General features: G+C 36.4%; 1 protein-coding gene across 2 annotated transcripts; it reads left to right on the top strand.

The window, feature by feature from the left end:
- Window positions 1–2,662: 2,662 nt before the first annotated feature.
- LOC103712931 (uncharacterized) lies at window positions 2,663–11,225 on the top strand. 2 transcript variants are annotated; one of them, XR_016413239.1, is made up of 9 exons: window positions 2,663–2,860; window positions 2,943–3,077; window positions 3,715–3,831; window positions 4,184–4,312; window positions 5,923–6,099; window positions 6,610–6,750; window positions 10,183–10,371; window positions 10,676–10,770; window positions 10,848–11,225. XR_016413239.1 is itself a non-coding variant. In XM_039128621.3 (9 exons), the coding sequence occupies exons 1-9, from the start codon at window positions 2,723–2,725 to the stop codon at window positions 11,025–11,027; spliced, it is 1,278 nt and encodes a 425-aa protein (XP_038984549.3). In that variant the 5' UTR covers window positions 2,663–2,722; the 3' UTR covers window positions 11,028–11,225. The 2 variants fall into 2 exon arrangements, 1 of the variants encoding a protein (XP_038984549.3); XM_039128621.3 differs by having other exon boundaries at window positions 10,699–10,770.
- The last annotated feature ends 697 nt before the right edge of the window (window positions 11,226–11,922 follow it).

Genomic DNA, 11,922 nt, shown 5'->3' with positions numbered 1-11,922 from the left:
TTGAATTTTTACGTTTTTTCCATTTCATATCGAATTTGACGTAGAAGCCTCCATCCGAGTGCAACCACTAACGCCAAACAATTCTACCTTATCTCGGAGACCAATAGCAAGCTTGGGCTACCCTTGCCGATTTGAATGGATAACCTGTGGATCTCTCACAGCCATCCAATAGCTCAGGATCGAGGTCAGGCTGAATTTTAATGGCAACAATATTCTTCTCTTTCCTTGATAAAAAGGAGAAAAACTTCATCACCTTTGGTAGGATAACACAATAGAGGAAGCAGCATAAGGCTTGATCAAGTGTTCTAGCTGTTTTTTGAAAAAATGATTATGTTGTTTTTTCCTTCCATATGTCCCAAAAAGTTGCTGCCACAAGTTGATCTTATGCTGATTTCTAAGGAGAGAGCTTAATATTTTTTGAGAATTTGTTAGAACAATTTTTAACAAAGCAACGTCCCAATGCAAATTGGTCTTATAGTAATAGCTAAACCAAAAAAGATGTCCCAATGTACGAAGCTTTTGCCATCTTGAGATATGGAGTTTCGAGATCTAGAGAGGCTCAAATATACATAGGCCTTGTCTGGCAGAGCTTTTGGTGGGTCAGAAAGCACTTTCTGACCCTCTAAAAATACTTTTGAATGGAATATGAGTGTCTGGTAAAAAAATCAGAAAGCTATTTTAGTTTTGCTAGAAAGCTAAAACAGCTTTTTAAAATAGAGCTTTTTCAAAAATGCACTTTTAGCATGCATCCAAAAGCTGTTTTGATTTATAATTTTTTTTTATTTTCTAACTAAAATACCCATGATAAAATATTATAATTACAGGAATGTCCCTTTATAATTACAAGAATTAATTTACACCAATAATTATAATATTTTATATGTTTATTATTTGTATTATACTATAAATATAATATTATATTATATTATATCATAATACATTGATAAGTTATGTTATATAATATCAACTTATGTTATATTATTATGTTATAGTATATAATATACTATATTATAATAATATTATACTGTATTACAGTAATATTATACTATATCATATATTTATGTATTAATATATATTATATTTTATTATGCTCTATTGTACAATACTATGCAATATCTTTTATGGTCATTTTGTTATACCAAAAGTACTTTCTCAGCTTGTTTATGAAATACATATTAAAGTTCCATAACATTGTAGAAATATAGTTACAAACAACAAATAACTTTTTATAAAAGCTTTACTTCCAAATGCTCTATTGTCAACAATTTTGCCAAACAGGGCCATAAACTTATCCATCATATGAAAAAGTTATTTTTATATTTCGAAGCAGTGATATCCGGGTAACAATGGCTTATACAACCATTGCAACATAATATTTTAGATAATTGGGGTTAACTAAATACAAAAACTTGTAAACACAACCATGGCTTCAAAAGGAAAATAAATCATGAAACTCTCCGGGGACAATAATGGGTCACCTTGGAGCGTCTGAGTCGGGTGTTCGAGTAGAGGATATCGAGCGGCAGCGAGGGCCAGTGAAAGGTAGAACAAGCATATAGGTAAGTATAACAAATAAAATGCTAGCTACCCGGCTCGTCTTTTATTTTTTTTACAACATATAATGGAATAGGTTTGAAGAGCAGTCTCAAGCGACTAGCTTCCTCCATGATGGTTTCTTGGATTAACAATGCTAGGGTTGCACCTTATTGACCTTTCTGCTCTCTTGGGTCCGGTCTATGACGAAAGCAACAAGTTTGCTGATTGGATTGGATTATATTACTCATCCTTTTGTACTTCTTCTCGGTTCCAATTCCGTACAATTTGCTTTGCGCACTGCATATGTACGTATATGTATATATATAATATGGTAATGGACCATGTAACGAAGGTAGCCCTTCTCTAATATTCTTAAGGGTTTGGCCCCAAAATATCTGGTATACTATTATAATCTTACCAAGTTAGCGCCTTTACAAACCTAACACTAAAAAAATATGCAGTCCATTTTTAAGTAACCATATAAAAATATATTTGATTAGACACTCGACAGGCACCATTGAGATAAATTTGCAGGGTTGGGGTTGTATCTTTCGCACGGACCCACCATTGGGTCATTCTCCGCTCTGAGCCCAAAGCTTTATGAACGATCTATTCATCCTCCTGTGCCGCTCTAAAAGCCATCCATGGATGATCCAATGGTGCATTTGGATGAAGCCTTTTTTGCACGCAAAAGATACACCCACGACCCTGATGGGGTAGTGGACTTTTGGATCTATTATTAAAAATTAATAATTTTTTACATAAATATTTTTTTAAAAATTTAAATTTATATAAATATTATTTTAAAAATTATATTTATTTTTTATTTTTATAAAACACTATTTTTACATAAATATTTCTAATACAACGGTTATTCTAACATCATTAATAAAAATCATATTTATGTTATTTAAAAATAAAATAAAATTTTGAGATTACTTTTTTTTCTTCATCACGATTTTTTTTTTACAATCTACTTATTAAAAATATTTTAATTATTTTAATTTAAAATTGTTAATTTTTTAACAGTATTAAATAGCATATATATATATATATATATTAATTTTAAAAAAGTATTTACATAAAATTTGATATTTAGAAGGACACAAAATCTAAAAATCGGCGCTATGTGGCAGACAATCCTCAAGTTTCGTGCTCGGCCAGCTTCTTTCCACTCGCGTTCCAAATGGCGCTCCCTCACTGCCCTCCGGTCCACTGGGGGAGAGCCTCCATCCGTCCATCCCTTCCTTCCCTGCCCATCTCCGGAGCCCGTTCTCCGTCTAACCTTCGTGTCACTTGCTCGGCCGCCTTTCCCCATCCCAAGGTATGCGTGTCACCTCTTAACTCCTCCTCTATTTGGGCGTCTAACCAAGTGTTTGCTCGTTGTTTGCCGGTAAATCCTGCAGTTCCGGAGGCCATACACGACGGTGCTGATTGTCCCGACGGGCGTGGGCGCGTCCATCGGCGGTTTCGCAGGCGACGCGCTGCCCGTCGCCCGTACCCTCGCCTCCGTCGCCGACTGCGTCATCTCCCATCCCAACGTATCCCTCTTCCTCTCTTCTTTCATCCTTATATGTTGTCATTTTTCGGTCTTAGACTACTAGCTTCTTGTTTTGGAACCTTTATTTAGTAACGCAAAAAAGGGGTCTGGGTAGATCTCTGAAGCATGGAACATGTTCGACTAGGCTCGGGATCCATTTGAGTACAGCAAGACGTAGGATTGGTTCAAGAAACATGGGCATGAACAACCGGAACATGTGTGGTAGAGACCAAATTCGTTGGGGTTTGCCCAACTGTTGGACTCAATCCATTTTATGTGCCTCACCTCTTTGGTTGTTTCTCGTTCCACCGGCAATAGCCTGGGTGTCAGGCAGGAGGACTCTGATCCCCTGTACTGGAATCTTAAATTTAAATCTGCCTAGGATCGCGGTTGTGTGTAGTCGTGTAGACGCAGTTAATTGACTTCATAATGTTTGATGTTTGGTTCCTGTGGAACTAAAAAAAGGTGACACATCTTGATCGAAGTTACCGCCCTGTGAAATGAGTCTCAATCAACCCCATCAGTTTATTTCGACTATTTTTGTTGCTTGCAATCTCTGTTGTGGCGGGATGTCTATAGGACTTGTCATACAACAATTATGAATATCCCTTTTATCCCTGCATTTTCTAACATGGCAGGTGTTAAATGCGGCAATGCTTTATTGGCCAATGCCAAATGTTCTTTACGTTGAGGGATATGCGCTTGACAGGTTTGCAGAAGGATCTTGGGCTCTACAACCTGTCCACCAAAATAAGGTACATTTATCCGCATTCTGAAGAAAATAAGTTAGCTTGTTGATTAATTCCTTATTTGGTAAAAGAATCGAAAAGAGTAAAATCAATGTAGTGCGAAACAATCATTAACACCATTCCCCATTTTGGAACTTTTAGTTTATTTTAGACCAAAACTTTTATAATTGATAACGTAAAATAGAGTTCATGCATTTCATAGAAGCAGAAATTGGTCACAAACATACATGGTTGTATATAGTTACACAATCACACAAGCATGCATGGATGCATAACCTCCCGATATCACAACAGCGACTTCCTACGGATTTTGTTGGTTCTTACATTAGCCTAACAAAATTCTATTCTTGGAACCCAGGTAGGTTTGGTACTCGATGCTGGAATGGAGGAAGAGCTCAGAATTCGCCATTTGCAGGTTGCAGATGCTACAAGGGCTTCCTTAGGCTTGCCTATCGTGGAGTATATTGTTACAGATACTCCTTTGAAGGTGCACTCTGGGGACATGCTACCTTCCAGGGAAAAAGAAAATACTACAAGTTAGAGCATCATCTTCTGATACAGAACAACAACCAAAATCTGTTTTATAATTTTTTTCATATATGCATTTCATGGTTAGATGAATGGGAAGTCAGATATGTGTTTAAGCTTCTTCTTGCATCTTCATTTGATGTTAAGTTTGTGACTTTTCCTGTGCGTTTGGATATCGTGACCTTATGTGCATAGTTTCTTCTTAATGAAGTTAATTGAAAGTAGTCACTGATAGCTTCATATGGATGAGTATCACTTTTTTGCTATAAGGTTGTATTTGCTATAATATCAAAGATTTTCTTGAGAAAGTTGGTCTTGTATGCTTTTTGACCACCATTACTCAGGTTGGCATGTTTTTTTTCTTTTTCTTTTTTTTAAATAAATGTATTGGTCTTGTTTAGTCTTTGATTGTCACAAAGAATGTGAGATTTTGTCCTGTTGTATTTCTTAGCTGTTATATTGTAGTTACCTTCATTTATCTGTCAAAGAAGAAGAGATAAGAATGCATATATCATTTCAGATTGTCTGAATTTTTAAAAATATACATTCTATTGGGACACACAGAGACAGAGAGAGAGGTGGGAGTCATGTATCACCAATTATGGAAAAAGGCACAACTATCAAAATTTCTTCATGACAGAGGCTTCCCTGAAGGCTAGGTTTAGATGAGGAACTTATGCAGGACACTTCATGCACCAACCAGATTGAAATATTATTAAAGATGAACATAACGAAAGGCTATTTTTGTAGAATAGAGTAATCGAGCAAAAAAAAATTTGTAGTGTTGGAGTTTTAAAGACGAGAGGAAGCAGGCCAATGAAACTTAACAGGTTCTAATATAATTGGTACAAGGCCCAAACGTTTGCTAAAGTATTATCCAAATATGTTCCATTTGCTTCTTCAGAGCTTGCCGATCATTTGATATAAAGTTGGTGCATACGTTCACCATGCATTATGGAGTTCAATACATCTAGCTGAAAGAGAGGCCATTGATGAGTGGTGACAAGAGAAGGAACACAACAAATTATAAACATTTCGGTGAAAAGACCAATGCTTGAAAATTTACATAACTTTTTGCCATATTTAAGCCAATCTTTGCAATCAAAAGGCTTCCATCAACTATTTGATCAGGTTAATCGTTCAAGTTCTGAAAACGCTATGACTTTGGCTCTAAGGAACACCTTCAGTCAATAGAAGTCCAGTTCTTAAAATTTTTGCCTACCATCAAGATCTTGATACTTCTTATTAGTTCCAATGTCAAAATATCGTTCTTAGTTGCATATTTCCATTTGATATGGTAATGATTATAAATTGTTGGCATTATTAGACTTTCAGTAAGATGCCCAGATTGCTATTGGTACCCAGATCCCTTGAAACTGGGAACTCTTGGACACTGAAACAACACTATAAACTTTATGTTCAATCTCTTCCTTTCCTGAGCATGTGATTGATTTATCATGTTATATGCATCTTGTATATGATGGATTTAATCTATTGTCAAACATCTTAAAAGCAAAAGTAAAACCAGAGTGCTAATTTATCAGCTGAGAGCTTTATCTTATTTTATAGGTTGAGACATGGATCGATCCAAAATGCGGGAAATCAACAGGAAGGATCAAACACCCTGATTCATTATTAAGAGCTGTACAAACTTTAGTTAACCATTCACAAGTCAGTGCAGTTGCAGTTGTGGGGCGCTTTCCAGGTGACGATATAGAAGACATGGAAGACTACAGACAAGGGAAGGTAATTTTTATTATTCATGATCTGTTAGGTGATGTTCCATAGCTTGCCATGCTCCTTTTCCAGCCGGATGGTGTCTCTCTTGAAACATTCTATTTATGGACATAGTTTTTTAATTTAATATTTAATATTTTAATATATGATGTGGGTGTTGCAAATTAATATAATGACTTGATTGTGTTCATGACCGGAACGTGCATGCCAGTGTCTGCTTATTTATTCTGAATGCCTTTAACTTTTCTTGTCATCAGTATGTTTGGCTCATGGAGCTTTTTGTCATTTTACTTTTAATTTATGCGTCTGTCATATGGAATTATATTTTAGGAAATTAGTGAATGCAGATATAGCTAGGCAGCACTCTCCTGCATGCTGTATGTAAAATAAGGCTTGAACAATATGTAAGAAAATGAAAGAGCAGTGCTTTGCTTTGGGCATGGGACTGTGTGAGAGGTGAGCATATTGTTGCCCTGGATGCTACATCAAAACTATTTTGCCGTCCTGTATCCTTTGCAGGGAGTAGATTCATTGGCAGGAGTTGAGGCAATTATCAGCCATCTTGTTGCGAAGGAGTTCCAGATCCCCTGTGCTCATGCACCTGCAGTATCACCTATCCCTCTTAGAACGTCACTGTCTCCGAGATCCGCTGCTGAAGAGGTGCGTACAATCTTTCCATGCTAAACAACTCATTGTCATACATAGAAAGTTAACATAAGCGTCTGAAAGTCTTGATAACATTCTTTTTAAGCGTCCAATGGTGAATGCATTACTCCTGCTATAGATACATTTCTGTTGTATAACAGTTACAGAGAGACCTCCAAGGATGCAAATTTTTTCCCTTGAGCACCAAGGATATGAAAATTTTTATTAGTTAAAAGAATTTCATCCACAAGCATAACAAGTCATCTCTAAGTTTTAATTGTCAGAGGTTCTCAACAAGGGATTTCACAGGCTTCTAGAAGTTGGTTCTGAATTGGACCTAATAGTTTGTCTGCACTCGAAGAATTTTGGTTACTATGCTCTCAACCTCACGCACTGTGTTGAAGACACCATAAGCTTTCTCTCTATTTCTTTGGATTAGGTGGATTTGATATGAAATCTTGAAATAAGATCTTGTCAACCAGAATATGGATTTCATTGGCAGAATAACACTAGATTGACTGGCTAGAGAAATTCTTATCACTAGAATAATAGTTTGGTAAACATTTGATATAATAAAAATTCTGTATTACAAGCAAGCATTAAATCACCACTCATGGAGCAACCAAATATATCAAGAATCCATGTGAGCTGTGAATTGTGGAAGAGCAGGTATTTCATTTGTCTAGAATGCTCCTTTAGAAAGTGAAATCTGGAAGTTAGGAAAGGCTATGAAATCAACTCACATCAAGAAACATATGAGAGAATTGAATCATTGAATAAAAATCAAATTTGGTGATATTGGCAAACAGGGTTAGACCAAAAATTTTGGACATGCATGCTCCACATAGCTGGACAAAGAATGGTAGGAATATTAAGGCAACAGTAGTGTATAAAAAGCTTAGCTCAATAGGTGTTTAATCTAGGACATAAATTTGATAGAGGGATTAGTTGGTTATGTCATTATTGCTCGCAGGAAAAACCAAAAATATATACTCCTTTTCAATGAAATAGTTGGCTTAGTTAAAATGTAAATGACATTGAGGAATATCGTTCTTCCAGTCATGCATTCTACGTTGAAGCAATAGATTTCTATTGGGTTTCAGAATTTGCTTCAACATATTGCTTTCTTACCATTTGCAAGTGGAAGCAAAAGGAAAATTATTCTAAGTGCTACTATTTGTACTTTAAGGTTAGAAAAGTAAATTTTTATTCCATGAATAATAGACACAAAGTAAAATGGCATCATTTTTTCATTTTTTTTGACAGGTTTTTTTCTTTTTTTAATATCATTAATCCATTTTGCCCATGTCTCTGTGAAATATTAGACATACAAAACATGTGTCTGTTAAGGGTTGCCCTTCATTTTGTCTGTCATATGCTTGTTAAATACTCTGTCTTTGTAATTGGAAGGGCACAAAAATATTTCCATACATTAAAATTAAAAAGAAATTAAAATAGTGAGTTGTATTTTCTCTTCATCATTTGGTAGGGTTCTCAAATTTCAAGTTCCTTTTTGTTCTCTCTCTCTCTAATGGAAGCAATGGAGTGCATCAATAAAAAAAGGATAAATGTATACTAGTATTGGGCACATGTGATGCGTTCGGGAAGAAGCATGGATGGCTATGATCTCTCCAGCAATTGCAAAATTGTTTTATTGTTTGTGTGGTTTGATAAACAGTCACCCCCTTTTGGATGGTGCACTACTTTAGTTCTTGAGGCCAAAGATAGCAAAACTCTATTTAAAGGAGTGAATCCATTAACTATCAGTGTCTATAAGGAGAGGGGAGATGTGAGTGGATGGGAGGGGGAACGTTGCACAAAAGGCTTGCCTGCCTTGTGGTTGGATGCAAAGCTTTTCACACTATTTGCAGTACTACATTCATTTTGCTTCATATATGAAATAGTCAATGAGAATTGCTTGGACAAACGCTCCTTCACAATACCCAATCTTACACACACTTGCCATAGGGCCTTGAACATACATCTTATTTGAAAATTATGCTTAGAGTATCATATTTGATTATCCTAATGATGTCATCTGACTTGTGATCCAATCCTAAAATCAGGTAGCACTTGTGGGGAATAACAAAATATTACTAATTAGAAAGGTAGAGATTGCCCTACCTTCTTTTCCTAGCATTTCAATGGTTAGGGTTTCTAGTCTCATATCTATCCCAAGTTCTTTCTGGTCCTGACAAACCGACAAAGCTCAGACCATACAAATGCTCGATCCAGACTTCAGACTTCCAACAGTAGCAAGATTTTAAATCCCAACACATAGAGACTGGAGATTTGAGAGTTCAAGGGCTGATTAAGGCTTCTTGAGATGTTTCTGTGCGATGCCTAGATGACAAGGCTAGATATGGTAAAAGAGGGTGATATTGTTTCTTTTTGAAAGAGAACTCTTTGAAGAGTGTATTGGTTAATTAATAAATTCTATTTTCCCTGCTGCTTCAGGATTTGCATCTCAACTATTTAAGGGCGTGTATTGTGAAAAGTTGGTCTGCCTAAGCATTTCTTATCAGTGGCTCACCATATAAAACGGCGATTGATATAGACTCATCTTTTTATTGTTACACTCCAGCTGTGTCTACGTACTGCTTTAGAGAGGTTAAAATGAGAAAAGAATTTGAAGTTTACGAACCCTTTAACTCTAATGAAGAGAAAAGTGACCATGCCATTTTTCTCCGCTTCAATTCTTTATCTTTGGAGTGTGAGTTTAGTTTTGACACCCAGAATTACAAATACGATTAGTACCTAAGAATCCGGAAATATTCAGCAATAAGAAAAGAATCATAAATATATTAAAAGACATGAAGGGAATGCATTACAAAATCATCAACTCCTTACCAAATAATAAAAGAAAAGTTAATGTCATTATTCCCATTAAGCCTTCAATTCTTTTCAATTATGGCATAGAAATTAGCATTTCTGCTTAATGTTTCAAACACTACCAAAAGCATATAAAAATCTAACCTTTTCTTTTTACTCACTCATGTAAGAGAGCTGCATGTTAAATACACATCAAAACTCCAGACTACTGGTTCACCCTTGAAGTCATTATTGGAATGAAGATAATTTGTTGGTGTTTTTCATATTTTACCGAACTGACATCCTCTTCTGCATCTTGGTATCTACACGGTTTTCAAGTGGGCGTAGGCTGAATGATCATCCTATTTTGTACCCTTCAGGCAGTCTTGCTCAAAACCATGCATTGTGTGTATTGGTGTCTTAGTGAGTGCATAGTTAATTTTATACCTCAAATAACTGGAAGAAGGTTTTCAAAATAATGAAATATACCCTAGTTTTTAGAACTTCTTTTTTTATTTTTTTCTGCTTAAAAAATACAAAAATATCAGCTACGAAGTTGTGTTTGCTACCTGGAGACTGATTTCTATAGCCAGCAATACTTGTATTGACATGATCTTCTATTTATCTTTGCCGCAGCTTGGGTATACCTTTCTTCCTTGTGTGCTTGCTGGTTTAAGTTATGCACCCCAGTATGTGACCAAGAAGCATGGATCCTTGGATAGTGATTGTATAGTGGCTAGTAATGTTGACAGTGTAATTCTTCCTGCTGATGCTTGTGGAGGAGATGGTGCTCTTGCTTTTGCAAGGAGCATGACAAACAATAAGGTACACGATAAGAGTTTATTGGTTTTGCTGTATACATATCTTTTAAGGCTTACAAAAGCATCCTTTCTTGAGCCCCCTTTGACTTAACCAACTTGAAGAAGGTTCCATTATATCTTTGCCCTGATTAGGCTCATAGGAGCATTGCCTGTGCAGTAGAACTGTCTCAAATATGCCTATTTCCTGAATACTTAATTGCTATATTATCATTTTTGCTGGTTAGCAGTTTTGACCATTTTTCACATAAATGCCGATGACTTAATTTTAGCCTGTGATGTCTTAAATGGATATGCTTTTCTATATAAAGGTGCGAGTATAATCCTTTTGCAGCCTCTGATAATTGCTGTTGAGGAGAATGAGACAGTGCTCGACGATACACCTGAGAAGTTTGGGATTGAAGTGGTATGCATCACTCACTTGAAACCTTCCTTGCTGCCGCGCTCAAATATATATGAACTTCATTGATTCTCATTCTTCAGGTGAAGGTCCTAAATTACTGGGAAGCTATAGGGATTATTGCAGCTCACAGGGCAGGTGTAGAACCAAAAGCCCTCAGAAGAGAAGGGATTGATAATATCAGACGCCTTTCAATGCCGTCCTCTAATGATCATAAAGCTTCTTTGTCCTCTTCATTGCACGATCGGGTTTATTCATTGTAATTTTTTTTGACAGTTCATTCTGAATATATTCATTTATCAGCGAAAAAGGAAATAATGCGGTTCCATACATATCAAGTTCTGTTGAAATTAGATACTCTTGATGAGTCCAAGCTATACAAAAGTCAATAGTGTAAAACATTTCTGGTTGAAATGCTTCCCAGATTTTTGATATAAAAGAACTGGAATAACCTAGAAATATATTTACATGCATTCAGGATGCCATATGAAGGGAGAAATGCTTATCGGCATGAAACTGTTACATTCATATATGTGTTTAGCAATTCAAGATTCCAGAGACATCCAGACACCAATACGGCTTCCACTCAGGCCTCTGTTGAGGGTTTAAAATGATCATGCCACCATTATTACATTAAGAACAAAACTTATAGACGCAAGATCTGGCTCCTGTGTTACTGTGTGGAAGCCCCATCTACCGACCAAGTTGGATCCCACAGATGCTAAGTTCTGCATGCGATATATTCTTCTTTGGGCTTTTTTCGAAGAAAACAAGAACATATGTTGCAGAGATGGAGCTTACCTGTACCAGTCAAAAACAGGAAGCAGCTTTCATGCATGACTGATGACGAACCTCTGCTTGCTCAAATCCGATGAGTTGGAGTAAGCTTGTGCTCATGTCTGTACCCGGGAAAAAGAATACAATGACGAGCTGTGGAAATAGAAGTTATAGCAGCATGGGACCCAACGGATAAGACCTGTGGGTTCCACCATCTAATCCAATGGAGATCTGCCAGGTCTGGAGACGGACTAGCCACTTGGAAGGACGCAGTTCAGGCCCGCCAAGGTCTCCGACCGCGGGAACAGGCATCTCTATGATTAATCTTAGTTGCGACAGAAATGGAAGAATTTTAAAAGAAATCAAGATGGTTCAAAACCT

Source organism: Phoenix dactylifera, chromosome 5 (genome assembly GCF_051530095.1).
Source record: "Phoenix dactylifera cultivar Ajwa chromosome 5, Ajwa_hap1_PhDact_Kaust_v1.1, whole genome shotgun sequence".
In the NCBI taxonomy this organism is placed as follows: Eukaryota; Viridiplantae; Streptophyta; class Magnoliopsida; order Arecales; family Arecaceae; genus Phoenix; species Phoenix dactylifera.
Note: the sequence above shows the minus strand (reverse complement) of the source record. Positions and strands in the feature narration are given on the sequence as shown.